At 34.0% G+C, this 18,875-nt stretch overlaps 1 protein-coding gene across 2 annotated transcripts in view; it reads right to left on the bottom strand.

Moving 5' to 3' along the window:
• Positions 1 to 18,660, bottom strand: part of LOC129746469 (aryl hydrocarbon receptor) — an 83,175-nt gene extending 64,515 nt beyond the window's left edge. For both annotated transcript variants that reach the window (XM_055740124.1, XM_055740123.1), the window contains exon 1: positions 18,249 to 18,660. In XM_055740124.1, coding sequence (XP_055596099.1) covers positions 18,249 to 18,304 — 56 coding nt within the window. In that variant the 5' untranslated portion in view covers positions 18,305 to 18,660. The remainder of the gene's footprint in view (positions 1 to 18,248) is intronic.
• Between the last annotated feature and the right edge of the window lie 215 nt (positions 18,661 to 18,875).

The following is an 18,875-nucleotide window of genomic DNA, read 5'->3' on the forward strand; positions in this document are numbered from 1 at the left end:
TTCAGTAAGTATTTTTTTTTTTTAATTTAAGTGTTATAAAAAGCAACCCCTTCTAAAATATTTGAAAATGAATTAAAAAAGTGATCAATGTTCCCCCAGTTTACGGTACATATGGTAAAATTTCTCGAAAAGAAAAGTTCCCCCATTTTACGATCGAAAATGATTACAATATACTCTTAAAAGAGTATGTACGGTACCGTCAACTGGGGAAACATGCAACACTTTTCAACTTCAATGGGTTCTAAAACACCCACGTCCACAGATAATCATACCCTTCATGCATCAAAAATTTTAAGGTTAGTGGAATATCAAATTGACGTAGCAGAAAAAAATATTGGTATCTTCAGTTATCTTTAATTTTCAAAAAACATGCGGTTTTCACTATGTTTAGAAAAATGGATAGCTTGCAATGCAACAAACTTAAATTTTAATGAAAAATCTTATGAAAACGTACACATATAAATTAAAAGTTTTTGATAATTTTTTGATGCCATAAAAACCATTACGTATAAAAACACCACTTGCAGTAATTTTTGGATCTTTTGAAATTAATGTTTACATTTTTTCTGAACATAAGGATGCTGCATACATTTAGGGGTAAAAAAATACTACAAAAAAATTCTACTAGCTGAAATCATAAAAATAAATATTTGGATGAATGAAATTTCAGTGTTGACAAACGCGTGATGCAAAACAATCATATTGCAGCTGTGGTATACAAATGTTGCATCTAACCCCGCTGTTGCATGATGCCCCGTTTGACGGTATTCTTATGTTAAGACCTTTCACTTTTCATCGAATATCATCGAACTCATCAAGGAAGTTCTGTGTGAAGTTGAAAATTAAATAAAAAAGACTTCCAAATAATCGTTGCAAATTTTAATACAAATTCGAGTTTGTGACCTTCTAATTCCGACTTCAAACTTCAACTCTGAATATTTGTTTAGGATGAATATTTAAGAATATATTTAAATCTCTAAGACTTCACTGTTGGATTTTTTATTTTTAGCGAAAATCAACTAAAAAAAAGTAGGTTATACCTACAGATTATTTTAGATTTTTACTTTTCTTATTTACAATAAATAAACAAATAAAAACAAACAACTAAAACACCTAAATTTGAATGAATGTAAATGAGGATAAACGTAGTTTCAAATATTTAAATCCAGTGATAATAATATGAGTAATTTTTCTGAGTAAATGCAATTTGACTTTTCAGAACGTGGAACAAAACTGGAATAAAAGGAATCAATCATCGAAAATTGAGCATAGCATATCGAGTACCCGTGAGAAACATAACAATCAACTCAATAATTCCACAAGTTTTGAAATGCCGTCCTGTCCTTCAAGAAGCGATCCGAATATCCGTGGCTTCCACCCTTCAGCGAAAAGATAAATAAATTCAAGCATATCGGTTCATTGGGGGTATCATGCCATGCAGCCTGACCCGATGATGGTGTGGTGATCCTTAAAAAAGTACATATATTATAAGAGGAAACATATGGCTTTGTACAACGAACGAGACTACAATGTTTCTGTATTCTCCCGCTGCGCCACATAATAGTGCCTAACACGCGAATTAATCGATTCGATGTGGTCGTTGTGTGCATAATGCCGACAAAAGGAACCAGTAAGAGGAAGTTAATGCGCCAATGAAACCAATCTTGATATCTATAGTCTGTTGATTTTATTTTATAACGAGTTTTTAATAAATACGTTCGATCAATCAGTTAGGTTCACATTTTAATTTGAATGCGTTAATAGTAAAGTGTGAAAGTATGAGCATTTCATTTTCTTATTTCCCATGCAATTCTAATCGGCGACGCGAGCAGAAAAAATAAGGAAAGCTAGAAGAACATATGGGTATCATCCTCGAAAATTTGTTTTGGTTTTTGTGATGAAATAGACTGATTTTTCTGCAGAAAAATAAACGCTGTTCAACTTAAAGAGACACCTCCAAAAAAATCTAAATTTAAGGACATTTTCAGTAGTATTTTGGCTGTAAATTAAATATAATAATTAAATTAAATTTAGATAAGATAATATTGCCAAAACGAAATTTCCCAAACATCACATAATAGCGCTAAGTTTATTTCTGGCTTCAATTTATAATTTCAATTAGTTTAAATATTTATTTATCATTTATTTCTGATCAACAGTTCACATATTGATCCAAATTATGACTTCAAATTAAATTAAAACAAAACGCTTTGGACCAGGCACTTATAACTTTTTTTCGGAAAACATCCCCCGGAACGTCGAAGTCAAAATGCTCGGAAAAATGGTTGAGCGATTTCATTCCATAATTGTTTATTCGAATGGGAACATACAATTGCAGATCCTGATTTCTAAGACCAGACGCACCCTAAGCGGAATAGCTTCCAGTAGCGTGGGACAGTCGATTCGCGATGTCAATAGATTGGCGACGAAAGAAGCATGGGTTGCATGTCTACGGACTTGAAGAGTGTCAATGTCTATAAGCATTCGCCAAGGACTTCTGGACGCTTTGTTGACTATGTAGTAAGTGGATGTCTTGAATTCCAGTCGCTGATCGAGGATGACGCCCAAATCGTTAATATGGTCCACGCGTGCGATAGGCTCGTCTCCAAGGAAGTAGTCCGCAATAAAAAGCTGCCGCTTACGAGAAAAACTGATGACTGCACATTTATTACAGTTCAAAGGTTAGCAGTTGATATCGCGACAATTAGCGAAGAGGTTGTACTGATTTTACAAAAAAATAATATCGTCGAGGTCGTTTATGGTGTAAAACAGTTTAAGACCATACAAAGTATTGGGTCGTCGGGGGGGGGGTTTAAAGTACGTCGCTAAAATAGTTTACCAAAATGACCGGTCCTAAATGGCTTCCTTGAGGCACACAGGAGGAGGCAGAGAAATGCCAAACAGGAGATATGAACAGTCAATTTATGCCCTAAATAACTGCAAAACCAACCAAGTAAAGTACCGCCAAACTCTAAGCGTACAAGTTTTACCTTATCGAATGCAGCTGACAGATCGGTGTAGGTACATGGCATCAGTTTGAGATTCGTAGCAAAGCTTTCATGCATAAAAGAAGTGAACGTCAGCAAGTTACTTGTTGTGGTGCGGTTGGGCATGAATCCATGCTGATCATTGGCGATGTCACTTCAGTTTTAATGAAGAATCATTACACATTTAGCTTAGCTTAGCTTAGCTTGATTGACTACTCACATCCACCTGAATTATTGAACCCGAAATGCTCTGTTACCATTGAAAAAAAAAAAGATCTTCATAGAAATGTTTTTTCTTCATTTAATTGTTAATTAGTGATATGATTGTTCAATTTCTATTGTTTTAGAATAAATGCATTTCGAGAACCATGATCGCAGGCGTGGCTCAGTAGAACGAATTCCACATCGCTAATGGTTGCTACTCCGTGATTGACCGAGGCCACCAATTTTGTTCAAAGGTCAAATGAATGGTGTTTGGGACTGACAGCACATTCACAATGCCCAAAATTGATGCTCTCTCTTTAATCATCAATAACGGCGCCGGCCACGTCCTAGTAGTCAAAAGATAGATTGGAAAAGAGAGAAAGGGATAAAAGATATAACTCGTGCTTTAGGACCGAGGTCACCTCTGCATCCTAGCAAATAATTTTTTGGGAGTGTGGGTTAAAGGATATGATCAGCAAACACTTTTGACTAGTGCGATCTAGTAAACCAAGTAAATCTGCTAAAACTGAGACCATAATTTATTGCCTAATTGTTTGTATTTCCAACACTGTTTAACATAGATGTTTTATTAATAAAATATTCAAAAAAATATTTATTTTCCAAGGATTTCCTAAAAATATCTCGAATTTCTCATCAATTAAAAGGGCCATTATAGAAGAAATCTCTAATCGTTAAAATTATTAAAAAGCCTTAATTTTTCGATTACTATTCAACACAATATTTGATTTTTTTTTCTTGATTGTTGGTTAACTAATTTATGTTTCGAAATTTAATGAATTTGCAGGTACAGCTACTTATCACTCTCGACATGTCATGGAGATCTTTTCATTTTTCAATAAGCTTAACTTAGAAATCATTTGCAGTTGAAGACCATAATTTCGACTTGTTTAAACCACTTCCGTCAGTTTTTTAAATCATATTCACATCCATCATCATATCATATCCAAATTGAAATCATCATATCCAAATGTACTTAAAAAAAATTGAACATCCCTACAAATAAACTTCTATTCTGCATTTCACTCATTAACTAATTCAACGAAATCAGCAATACCTAAACTCGTTCAGATTTGAGAGGGATGAGTAGATTACTTTTGTTTTTCAACCTAAACAATAAAATGTTGTAAGCAAATATACGGTGATCAGTGTTCGGCATTAAAGCGCTAATCGCTAATTTGTCTATTTCGTTTTTGTTAAATAATTATCGTTTTAATTCAGTTTTTGACCAAACATTTGTACTAACAGATAGACAAACTCCACCACAAGAAATCAGTCAAGAAAGAATGCTGATATATGGATTTTTCTTGTGTCTGGCGTTAAATCGCTAATCGCTAATAAGTCCGCTACTTTTTTGCTGGTAAATTTATTTAATTACGGGATTGCTGTTGAAATAACGGATAAGCAAACTCCACTAGGTGCCATTTTTCAAGCCGGAATGCTGATAAATGTTATTTTCTGCAAGGTGATGAAGTTTTTTTCAGCCGTAATTTTTCTAAAAAAAAGTTATAAAATAAATACATAAACAAAAATGTAGCGGACTAACTAGCGAATAGCGTTTTAATGCCGACCTCTGACGGTGATTATTTTGGAAAAGGAAAAATTTTGCCTTTAAATGTGAAGACTTTTAATTTCAAATATTTTAATGTTATTGTTTTTCGATTTGTAGGTTTAATCGGCTCGGGGAATTCAATTTTTTGTGAAAAAACGTTTATTAGAAGGTTTCGATAAAATTTCAACGATAATATTCCAAACTATAAAATAATTATTTTTCATTTTTGTTGTGTAACATTGATGTTTGTCAAAATTTTTATGTCCTATCTATTTGACTACTATCTTATGCAAAAAGCAAATTACTTTAAAAAAAATCTTAAAAATGGTTAACCCTACTATCAACTATGATCTACTCAAAACAAAAATAGTTATTAACGATGATAATATGCTAGAATGAAATTGCTAAGTTGGATCTCATTGGTAATTTTTAGAAAGAGGCAAAGTAAAAGAAACAATTTGGATAATAAAAACAACACATTTGAAAGAATGCTCCAATCTGTTTTACGAAATGGACCTTTAACAGACAACAGAAAATGTACAAAAATCTCGCAAAATGGATCCGCATGTGGTCCAGGCACATTGAAAGAAAAAAAACGCTTGACCAAAATTGTTGATCCTAATCAGTCAAAGTCTTGTGCCCATGCACCTCTACTAAGGCTCGCCAGCATTCAAGCAATGAAAATAAATAAAAACAGATACTTAGCTTCGATTTGTCGATGAACCATCCCGTAATAACATCCCTATAAATGAAATATATACTCCATTCCAAATATCCAGCTATCTTTCTTCATCCGGCTGAATGTACTGCTCCGTTGTTTTGGTTGCCTTTTTTCGCTGATGAATTCGTATTTTCAGATCATTTCCAGTTGAATATCTTCGCTTCATATTTCAAACATTTTGCCTGTTCCTGTGGATCCCGGTCCATCATAAATAATCACCGAAGTTTTAACGACTTAATGATTTTTCAATTTAATATTTTCACCATTTTGACATGCGAAAAAAAACGCTTCCCGAGAGCACTTGAAAAATTTTCTGTTGAAAAAAACACTTCCGTTATTGACGGTCACAGCCTACCCTTAATGAAGAATCATTACACATTTGTTATAAAAGACATACCCCGTCTTAGCCGATTTAGGCTTTACAGACTGAATAAATAACTTGGACGGACAACTTAATTAACATTTTACACTCAGTACCGAGATGGGAATCGAACCCATGCTATCAGTGGGCTAGCGTTTATCGTCTTACCACGCTAGCAACTCGACAACCGAGACGTACATTTGTTTCCGAATCAAAATTATTCAGATTGATTTATGGTTACGAATATTTTTTGTTCATTTACGAATATGATACGACTGTACAGTTCTGCATTTTTCTAATACGCGTTTTATTAGAAAGCCATCATCTCAAATTTCCGGAAGTGGTATCTATACTGTCCGCCATAGGTATATGGTTATCCAACAGGAAAATATAAAGAAAACATTAAACAAGAACTGCGCATGATCTGGGATACATGCACCCCGGTATATTGGGTTAGTGCAAAATCCATTTTTTTTTTTGCTAATACGCATGACTCCGCCTGGCATCGATATTTTTCTTCCTTATCAGGGGTCCCAACATACGAGATTTCCTGGGTTTATCTGGGCTTGTCTAGTTATTCAATGCAAAATTTTAGATGAGTCCGGTCCGGCCTTAGACATACCCGTATATCGTTGTAGAAATTTGGATGTTTTCACATTTTGTCGAACAGTCAAACAAAAACTTAAACTTGTTTTCTATGCCAGATAGCACAGTTTAGCATATCATTGGGTAATCACACACATCTTTAATACAAATACAAAAAATAGTGAAAACCAACACAAGATTTCAAAAAGAGAACCTGGACTAAATTTTTATAATTTATTTCAAGTGTTGCTCAATAAAGCCAATATAATCATATTTCATACTGCCATAGAGTATTCACTTTTTACTGATCTATACAGACAGCGCCCTAGTGGTGCCGATTTTGAACTCGTATACGATTTTAAAAACCTGAATTATTCTGATTTTGATATGCGTTTAAATAATATTAATCGGCAAAATCTTTTGAAAGATGAATCAGATATGAATGTAGCTTCTGGTTTATTTAGTAGTAATCTATATACAATTATTGACGAACTCGTGCCTAAGAGAAAGAAAAGAATGCTGACAAGCTTTAAACATCCAGCATGGTACACACGTGATATAAAACCACTCAAAAATAAAAAGCAAAAATCACATAAAGCCTAACTATAAGAAAAATAAAAATTCGCACAATCTGAACGCATACAAACAAATTTGCAGAGTACTTGATGTAGAAATATCCCTAGCTTATAACAGTTACAACGCAAGAGTAGAGAGCAATATTAAATCCGATCCTAAAACCTTCTTTAGCTATTCAAATGAAAACATCTAATTTTCCATCACGTATGCAGTTTGAAGACTTTGATGGATCTGACAGTGAAGAGATTTGTAACCAGTTTGCTTGTTTTTCAAAATATTTACAAAAAATCTAATGCTTCTTCAGACTTAAATTATTTTTCCTATCATAAGTCGGCCGACTGGTAGATGTGTTCCATTCTATAACTGACTATATATAGGAATGTTCAATCAGTAACCAGCTAGCCAGGTATATACCTACACGGATGCCGGAGTACCTGTAAGTTAACTAGCCCACCTTATTGATTTGTTCTTCCAAAATATACCTTCATCAACACACGCAATAAATTCACTACATAACAGTTCATACGAAGCCATGGGGTCCGGGTATGGTGGCGCGCTGCATTGGAGATTTGTCGAACTTAATAATCTAAAAGAATGTATCTGAACACATACTTAGGCAGAAACTGCGGTGAATCCGTGCATCCATAGTGAATTACCAACATACATACACACAAGTCTCTCCTGTATTTCCCGGAGATAAATAAGAAGAAAAAAATGAATAATTTTATGTCTAGTACTTGAGGAGGCTAATGATTTGTGGGAACTGCAAATTAGGGTGGAACAAATATCAATTTCTTCTTTGTCACCCCCGGAGGAGAAGTATTTTATGTAAATTTCGAGAAAAAAAATCAAATATCCGAAAGATTACAAAGCTTAAAAACAAATATTGGAATATGGGAGTTATTAAACCTTTTATATTCTTGAACTTATTGAATTTTCGGTAAAAAATTACTTGATTTATAGGTTTTGTACAATACTATATCATTGACACTTTGTTGCATACAAGCTTTCGTGCAATTTATTTCAATTTATTTGTTTTTCGCATTATTTATTTAACCAATTGTTGTATCTATTTTCGGCAGTAAAACAACAACAAAAAATTACGGGAGGTGCAAAAATCTGTAGATTTGAAATTCCCATAAAAAGGTTGCAGCGGTTTAATACTTTTTCTTATAACAGCTTTAAATTTAGTTCGAACAAAATCAAAAATGGCTGAAATCGGTGTTGTATTTCTTATGACTTTTATATGTAACAACTTTGTCAAAAAAAAAAAATATATTTTATAACATTTTTCATTTTATAACCAGTTTGTTGTAAGTTACCCCGTTCTCGCATATTTCTGAACTTTTATTAATTACCGTCGAAACCAAGAATTTTTCTAATTACTTCAATATGATGTCCCATCAACCTTTAAACTTTTGATTCATGATTATCTGTTAATTGAAGTTGAAAGTATTGCACGATACCCCAGTTGACGGTATACAAAATACAAATTGGCTGTCAACGAATAGATGATGGTTTCATGGAATATTTTTTTACTTTTCACTGTGCTTTTTATTGTTATTAATATTTTCCCTTAAATCTGGACCACAAGGATTGTTAAATAAGGTTTAGGTTGAGCTTGGGTTACCATATAAATCAATAATAAAAGAGTACAATAACATCATTTCATCAAGGCAAAAGAATAAAATAAAATGAAATCAGTGGAAGTTTAAAACCGTTAATTATTTAACAATATTGCCATCTTGTTTTTTTTCTCTTTGAACCCTGAGTTTTCTTCCGAGAAATAGTGCAAATACTCAAAAAAAGGACATATGGTATCCTAGGCCAAGTAAAACTCCAGAGTTTTCTCGCACGAATCCGGGTAGATATTTCTGGTATTTTTTACGAAACCCCGAAAATTGGTTTTCTTATCTTCGCATCGAAAACCCGAACAATATCCGGGCAAAACTGATCACAATTAAGGCAATGTGACAAAAACTAACACATTCATACCATCAGTAATTTTTCATCGTCATACGGAGTTGTGAAGTTTTGTGTTTTTCTTAATGGTTATATGTGCTTTTGTTCTTCCAAATTTGTTTATTTGTTTATTTGTTTGAATTAAAATCATCTGACATAGGTGTCTTAATGATCTACTTAATATTATTAGCACATTACATGATACTTTTCTTAATTTCTTAATTGGTCACTTAAATAAGATTCAATACGGCGTTTGAAAGTTGGAGTAGAAACATTGAAGTCGAAGACATTATAATAACATTTTTGCGAAACGAAGAGGGTCGTTGCTGCCATAGCTCGTGTTTCTGGGTTCCAGAGAGAGCCAGTTTCTATTACGCAAGGTTCTTTCTGGAGCATAAATATTACAGCGAGAAAGTAGCCAGGAGCAGTCAATTTCGTTACGAAGTATCTTAGCCACAAACAGCGATTGACCGATGGAACGACGATCCGACAGCGTATGAAGTCCAAGCAGGGCACAACGATGAGCGTATGACGGTAAATTCAAAGGATTCTCCCAAGGTAGCTTACGAAGAGCGTAACGCACGAACCTACGTTGGATGGCTTCAAAACGCGCTTTCCATGAAGCTTCAAAAGGCCACCATACTAGGTTCGCAGATTCCAAAATCGATCGCACCAGGCCGCAATACAGAGCTCGCAAGCACACTGGATCAGTAAATTCTTTGCTCAAACGTATAATAAATCCCAGCATTCGGTTTGCCTTTTCGAGTACCACAGAGTAATGACGCTTAAAAGTCATATGACTGTCCAACAAAACGCCAAGATCCTTTATCTCCTCAACACGTTGCAACTGCTCGCCCAGAATATCGTAATTATACATGAAAAGTTTTTTTCTACGCCCAAACGTGATAATACAGCACTTCGCAACGCTCAAAACAAGTAAGTTATTACGGCACCAATTCACGACTGCGTCCAAGAAGCGTTGCAATTCATAACAATCAGCTTGGCTGTTTATGACTAAAAATATTTTCAGGTCGTCCGCGTACAGGAGAACTCCACATCCAATCAGCACCAAATTGATGTCGTTACAAAAGAGCGTAAACAATAAAGGACCCAGATTGCTGCCTTGGGGTACCCCAGACTTCGGTAATGGTAAGTTTGCGTTGAAGTGTTTTTGTGACGTTGAAAATATTTGTGGAATAAACTAGTTTTTTATTTGTTTACTTTTCAGAAAATCAATCAGCAAAAAGCCGAAGGACCGAATGAAATAGAACAACGATAGTCGATAACCCACTGAGAATGCCAGCAAGTAGCTAGTGAAATGATATTACATATTTGGGGTTTTTCAAATACTGTGGCTGAATTCAAAGGAATTCATCGATTACTTTGAAATCATAGTTTCATTCAGCCTAGAGGATCTTCAAACCTTCTATTTGAATATAAGTCAAAGTCCTTTTATATCACCCTCAGGGGCGACAGTGAAAGAAAAAAAAAATACCTTAAAAAAGTTTTTTGGATTTTATAAGGTTTATTGGATAAAATGGTTCGCCGTCCTCGGTACAAAGTTGGAACAAGCTAAGATCTACAATTGTTTTATACATTTTGATGGTTTTAGAAGCTGCTGAGGCTCTGTAGTTTCAAACTAAACAAAGTTAGTAGTTTAGTTTTAAGCTCTGTAGAAAGCATATAGTTTATTTTATAAGTGATTTTTAAAGGTTTATTCATCGAAAAACGCACATTATCGCGTATGGAACCATTTCTATCTGAAATTAGCATAGAAATCGGTGGAACTGATAGAGATTTGTATGATTAAAAATACTATTTTTTGAATAAAATTACTCATTTTTCTCAATTAAGAAAAATCAAAACATTAAGTTTATTGATGATATTGTGCAACGTTTTTTTTTAAATTTTAATGCAGTTATTAAAATCATTTTTTGGAATTTTTCAGCTCGTATTGCACAATTACGTCGAATGCTGAAAACTCGAATTTTGCAACGAGTTGCATACAAAATTTTATGCAAATATGGGTAAATCGCTTAAAATTCCATTAATCAACCTATTTCAACAAACAACCGCATGTGGACGACCAAGCTAATGACTGAAAATCTCAGACCAAGCAGGTCGGTGGACTGTGCATTTGCAATCCAAAAAATAGTGTCGAAAAGTAGCACTTTTCGATTGTGTGCTGACTGAGAAGGGAAATGTTTGAGAGATATTTATAACAGAAATTTTAGTGTTTGTTTGAATCTATAAAGAAGGCTTCAATAATCTATCATTTCAAATCAAATATTAGATTAATGTGTTATTTTTTTTAAATCAACTATTATAGGGGTATTGTATTGTAGGATACAAATCCAATAACACTGGAACAGAAGGTCCAAAAATAGATATTTTTAATATCCGAATTATTGTTAATTTATCAATGATGGCAGAACCAGGAATCACCGCTTAAACGTTCCAAAGAAAGACAACTAACCTTTTAACGAACATCGTGGCACACAAAACTTTGAATGATAGTTTTTAGTAGGAACTGAAAGTTGAAATAAGGAATAATTACTGGAACTAACAGTCAGCAGCAACAATATTTGGTCTTAGAGAATAGAAAAACTGGCACTACTCCAAACAATATTTTTGCTCAAATTGATATGCTACTGCTAGAAAATATTATAAATTTTAGAAAGAAAACAAAAAAAAACTTGAGATGTCGTAAGCAGATACGACTGGCGATGTGATACATATTTGGTCCTGTTACTTCTTTTTTTCCCCGGCGAAAATATACAAGAGCAAATGGACATTTGTTGCGTGGTAACACCAAAGGCAGTAGATAGCGTGCAGCTAATCACCTGGTTATAAGGATCCAGCACGTTAGGCTACTACGAAAAAAATCGATACCTTGGCCAGTTTCGAGGATGGTAGATATTTCATTTGATATTCGCAAAGCTTAGGTATGTCTGAACGAAATGTGAGTTGGAGTTTTTTTTCCTATCCTTGATGGCATATCCCAGTAAAATAATAAAAATAATTATACCAATTTTGAAAATTATCATTTTTCTTTTGGAAAACAGCCTTTGGATGCAATTTTTATACAAATTTGGGCTAATCTTATTCACATGATTCTAACAAAAATCTACAGAAGTTCAATTCAAAGGAAAAACTAAACTTTCAGGCAAATGAAAAAATCAAAATTATTATTAATTTAATAACCTAGCTCTTCCTAATGATGACATTTTTTTTATTTTCAAAGCGATTTTACTTAGAATTCATTGCAATTGCTAATGACAAGACATCTAAAATCAATAAGAAAAACAGCTAAGTTGATATTAATTTTACAATCAGTGCCTATAGTTAGTGAGGTAATTGAGGAAAATACCGGGTGCAAATCTGAAATGGGAATATACATCTGAATCTGAAATCAGCTATTCTCTAGGCCTAGAGGATAGCGTTTCAGTCTTCTAAGCCAGAGGTCATGAGATCAAGTCTCGGTCACGGCATACATAGTACTCTTACCGTGGGCTGGTGATGTGTTAGCATTAGAAAGATGCTAGCCATTGTATCCTTAAAAGATGTACGCTTTAGTCTTAAGTAGAATTTAGATCAATCTGAATCTGAAATCTGAATCTGAATTCTGAATCTGAATTCTGAATTGGAATTTTGAATCTGAATTCTGATTTAGAAATCTGAATCTGAAATCTGAATCTGAAATCTGAATCTGAAATCTGAATCTGAAATCTGAATCTGAAATCTGAATCTGAAATCTGAATCTGAAATCTGAATCTGAAATCTGAATCTGAAATCTGAATCTGAAATCTGAATCTGAAATCTGAATCTGAAATCTGAATCTGAAATCTGAATCTGAAATCTGAATCTGAAATCTGAATCTGAAATCTGAATCTGAAATCTGAATCTGAAATCTGAATCTGAAATCTGAATCTGAAATCTGAATCTGAAATCTGAATCTGAAATCTGAATCTGAAATCTGAATCTGAAATCTGAATCTGAAATCTGAATCTGAAATCTGAATCCGAAATCTGAATCTGAAATCTGAATCTGAAATCTGAATCTGAAATCTGAATCTGAATTCTGAATCTGAAATCTGAATCTGAAATCTGAATCTGAAATCTGAATCTGAAATCTGAATCTGAAATCTGAATCTGAAATCTGAATCTGAAATCTGAATCTGAAATCTGAATCTGAAATCTGAATCTGAAATCTGAATCTGAAATCTGAATCTGAAATCTGAATCTGAAATCTGAATCTGAAATCTGAATCTGAAATCTGAATCTGAAATCTGAATCTGAAATCTGAATCTGAAATCTGAATCTGAAATCTGAATCTGAAATCTGAATCTGAAATCTGAATCTGAAATCTGAATCTGAAATCTGAATCTGAAATCTGAATCTGAAATCTGAATCTGAAATCTGAATCTGAAATCTGAATCTGAAATCTGAATCTGAAATCTGAATCTGAAATCTGAATCTGAAATCTGAATCTGAAATCTGAATCTGAAATCTGAATCTGAAATCTGAATCTGAAATCTGAATCTGAAATCTGAATCTGAAATCTGAATCTGAAATCTGAATCTGAAATCTGAATCTGAAATCTGAATCTGAAATCTGAATCTGAAATCTGAATCTGAAATCTGAATCTGAAATCTGAATCTGAAATCTGAATCTGAAATCTGAATCTGAAATCTGAATCTGAAATCTGAATCTGAAATCTGAATCTGAAATCTGAATCTGAAATCTGAATCTGAAATCTGAATCTGAAATCTGAATCTGAAATCTGAATCTGAAATCTGAATCTGAAATCTGAATCTGAAATCTGAATCTGAAATCTGAATCTGAAATCTGAATCTGAAATCTGAATCTGAAATCTGAATCTGAATCTGAAATCTGAATCTGAAATCTGAATCTGAAATCTGAATCTGAAATCTGAATCTGAAATCTGAATCTGAAATCTGAAATCTGAATCTGAAATTTGAATCTGAAATCTGAATCTGAAATTTTAATCTGAAATCTGAATCTGAAATCTGAATCTGAAATCTGAATCTGAAATCTGAATCTGAAATCTGAATCTGAAATCTGAATCTGAAATCTGAATCTGAAATCTGAATCTGAAATCTGAATCTGAAATCTGAATCTGAAATCTGAATCTGAAATCTGAATCTGAAATCTGAATCTGAAATCTGAATCTGAAATCTGAATCTGAAATCTGAATCTGAAATCTGAATCTGAATCTGAAATCTGAATCTTGAATTTGAGTCTGAAATCTGAATCTAAAATCTGAATAAAAATTTCAGAAGAACACGCTATCGTTCAATGAATGAAAAGTTTCAACTAGATACACTAGCTTTTAACCAAATTGTGTATTTTAAAGTTTTACGGAAATAATAGATCAAATGCAGAATATTACGAACAACATCTGCCGAATGAAGAAGGTTCATAAAAATGCTAAATAATGCTGAAATCAGCGATTTTTTTTCAAATTAAAAATATGTTTTAGAAACTTATTTAAGTTAACTCGATGAAAGCGAAAAGCATTATTCTCAATCCTTGATTCGAAATCCTTCAAACGTAGACATTTATGAAAAAAAAATTAAATTACGAACTTAACGTTATAGAAACTGAACAAAATTCACAATACTAAACAAACACCAGTTTGATATATGTTTGTTAAAGCACAATCGTACTGCAGGTAATTTCGATTTCTGGTATAAGTATACTGATTTGGAGTTAAAAGGACTCTATTAAAAAAAATGCTTCATTTTCTTTTGTGAATCCATGGATAGAAAGTGATGAAATTTTCAGTGAAACTACTTAGTAATGGAATTCTTTAGCGGCTTTATCGATGAGGGTTAAGAGTTGAAGTGAAAGACGGATAGAAGATCAGAGAAAAATTTAAGGGTGTGGAAAAGAGCGAAGTGCGTTTTGAAATAAAAATTAGACCACATACCTAGTAACGTAAGATTTACTTGTGCAAAATTATGTGGCGATCTGTCAAGTGGGTTTTAAGATAACGTCTAATGAATAAATACATTGACCTATTTTTTTGGGAAATACATGCGCCATCTATTTTGCACACTATGAACTACCGTTTTTCCAAATCAAGGCGATTTGTAATTACGTTTTCTGTATCCTGAAGCTTGACCTGCAAAATAACTCTTTTTTTTCTATTTTATCGAAATAATGACAAGTTAAGCAGATTGTCCACCTTAGGTAAGAAAACAATATCGTTGACTTTTTATGACTCTACCACAGTTTTCGCATAATAACTTGATTCCAGATCCAACCAAAATATGGTATTAACATTGTGGAAGGGAGACCGTCGTATTTGTATGCATTCTTATTTGTATATGTTTCCTTGAAATGTGTGAATAGCTACAGTGACCGGCACAAATAAAAATCCACTCATCGCTTGAGTTTCTCATAATCTTTTAAAATTTCAATGAATTCTTTAAAAAAAACTGGTATTCTATTGATATTGGTATTAAACATCTCGATCTAGTACGTTTCGTTGATTTATGAAATGTTGAACAAGAAAAAAATACTGCGAGGTGGGAGAGCGTCCTCATGCATCTGATACTGTGATATTCAAACGAATTCAAAGCTTCAATAGTGGTAGTGCATGCCCAGCGAACCAGAAGTCGTATTTTATTTTGTATGTATGTATGGTTTCCCCATCGGTAACAAGGTCCAGCCTATGTCTGTATGGCTTGGCCTTCGAATTGTTTCTCAGCCTTCCACGGCCGATGGTTCGTCGAGGGAAAGCATCCAACCTACCTCCAGGGACCTACAGTGGTTGGCAATCCACTCCGCCAATAGTCTCTTCAGATTAACCCCAGATGCATTCAGTCAGAAATTTATAATTATTTACACAATGAAACACGTCTTTCCTGTCGGCAACTTGTGGGATTCGAACCCAAAAATTTTTCTTGCCGATACCGGGAATCGAACTCAGTACGCCTGGGTTACCAGACTCGCGCCAGCCTATCCACTAGACCACATCAGCGCTTATCAGAAGTCGTATTTTATTTTACAGATTAAATCGTATAGAATGTTATTGAAACTCATTTCCGTATATCTGCACCTACAATGTGCAGGCCCATTCATATTCTTTATACCATGAGTTAACAGTATGTACTCATAAATGAACTTGAAAGTTGCAAAAGTGATTCATATGTACGTTGTACGGGACTTAAGTCACTTAAAGAGCACAAAAGTGATCGAAACGGGACTTGTTTTGCCCAATTCCCATAAGTGAACTATACATGTATGTACTCATTTATGGAAAGTTGTAAAAGTGCGTTGTAAGAGGCTAAAGTCACATAAAGGGCACAATAGTGCTCAAAATGGGATTCATTAAGTCACAAAAAGAGTATTGAGGTACTTTCAATATCACAGCACCACTTCGAGTTTTAGTTTCAAATAGAACAACGTCTAGGCGTGGTCTTGTGGTAGCGTGATCGATTCTCATTACGAAATTCGGGGTTCGATCCCCAAGCCGTGCAAGTTTTTTGTTTTAAATAAGTAATTTGATACTCGAGTGACCATTCTGAAACAATATATGTATGTAGTAAATGTAGTAAAGAAGGCACCATGTTCTGAACATATTAAATAATCAGCAGAAAGTGATTTGAACCAATGCCAAGGGTGCAATTGAGATAGAGAGAGAATTTTTTGCTCATTTTACGATTTTTTTGAAACTGAGTTAACCCTTTCCTTCCCACGAGGTTTTTCACGTTTTAAAAATAGAAATATTGATTAACAACTAAAGTTCTAGAACAAAAGATGCATTATTTTAGTCTACTTTTATGATCCAGTTGATAAATTTGAGTTTTGATGTGGATCATATATGCTCCATTGGGAAGATAACAACACAGAGGGTGCAAATGAAAAATAAGAAATAACGGCTAAAATACAGGGAATTTCATCACCTTTTTGATCACAAACTAAAACGATCCTATTTTGTGAAATATTTCTTGGATATATCCAGCCCTCAAAAGTCAAACTATTGAAATTTTTGAAATTTTCAGTTTTGCCTAGAACAACGGCCGCCATGACACTTTTCGCCAGAGAAACAAAACATGCCGTTTAAAAAAAAAATCACGAGCTTTTGCAAATATTTTGAGACATGTGGTCATTTCAGTAGATGAAATACCTATCCTGAAGAGAAAAAACTTATGATGGAATGATTTTCATAAGTATTGATATAAAAACTTAGCAAGATGAAAAGTACCTTTTGTTCCCAGTGTATCACCTGTGATCCACTTCACTTATTCGAAAATTTATGCGTTTTAGTGAAAATCTGAGCAAACCATCATTTGATTTTGCTTACACAAGCAATTTCCTGCACGTCAGTATTTTTATTTGAGGATAATTATGGAAACTTGTGAAGTTATTGAACATCAAATGACGACTTGATTTAAATTTCAAAAAAATCCAACTTTTGCGCAGCTTTTGATCTGCCGAGCAAAAACTAGTGAATCGATTTGCTTCAAATTTTGTGCAATGACTTGCACATTCGATGAGAAAATGGTGTTGATCCAAAGCCCCCAGTTCAAATGCGAGCTATGCGAAGTTGTGGATCACCTGTGCTACCATGGGAAGGAAAGGGTTAAAAGGCCATTGGAAGCTGAATAAAAGATCATTAAGACTTGTTTTGGAACTTGAAAGTATCAATAAGAACTAAAATTTTGAGCTGCATAGAACGTACTTCATATCAATGATGAAACTGACTGATCTTTTTTATACCTGTTTTATGGGACTTTTGGTTGCTTGGGAACCAAATCCGGAATTATTGGATTCCCGGGATTACTAGAACCAATCGTGTGGCCATCCCTAGCACCAAAAAGAATTTTACCGAGAGTTTGTGAACGTTTTTGAACAAAAAGGCAAACAAAAGTGATGTTTAGAATTTAAAAAAAAGATATTTTACTGTTTTGGGGTTTTGCTGGACCACCACCTTCACCAAAAACTTTAAAAAAAAGTAATCAAAGTATGGTCAGTAAATCATCAAGACCAATAAAGGTCATTTTAAATAATGGATATTTCGTTTTTATCAGTTTTAACAAATAAACACGAATGAGCCGTGTCAACACTTGGTTAAGTCCGTTTCTCAAATTTCAGTCACACGTGATGTAAAAACTTCACATTAATTGTCACGATCGATCGATTGATGAACTAACATACTGACATAGCCATCACCGGTATATAAATTTCAAATCGTTTGGATTTGACTCTCCATCAGTTAAATCAAATATCCTTGATCGTCAAAAAAGCTCACCTTTTCCCATTTCTCCTACGGCGTTTGGTCGCATAAACGGTTCCGAGCTGGCTCATATTGATAGCGTTTTATCGAACTTTGGCGAAACTGGACATTCGTTTTGAGAAAAAAAATTGCACTCTCTCTCTTTCTTTATATCTTGCTTTCTCTGTGTCGATTCAAGGACACATTTCACTACCCATGCATAAATTTCATTTTAATTAGCTTGATTTGCTACATAATTTTTCAGAACACTTCACTTCGTATTGGTTTATCCTCCTCCTGTATTTCATTTATTCGGGATTATGCAAATGATTTATCCTGTATGATTCATCGTGTATGCCCCCCTTCATTAACTGTTTAATTTTTTGAACCACAAAACGCGCGATTAACTGACGACGACGACGACGACGACGAATAACCAAATTGTTTCCCGTCTAAAAAGCGACTAATGCAAGGTGAGCGAAACGATCAAGCATAACATATCAAGCTGACCAGTCGAAACCCCCAACAAGCAAACCTGCAAGCGCGAGCGAGACAAAACCAAAAACAAACTGAGCAATCATTGGGGGCAAACGAATGAAACATGATTATGCTGGCGGGCTTCGCGAAGCCGAGCGAGACGCACAACGGAAACAGAAAGAGTAC

The sequence above is a fragment of the Uranotaenia lowii genome, chromosome 2, assembly GCF_029784155.1.
Source record: "Uranotaenia lowii strain MFRU-FL chromosome 2, ASM2978415v1, whole genome shotgun sequence".
Taxonomy (NCBI): Eukaryota; Metazoa; Arthropoda; class Insecta; order Diptera; family Culicidae; genus Uranotaenia; species Uranotaenia lowii.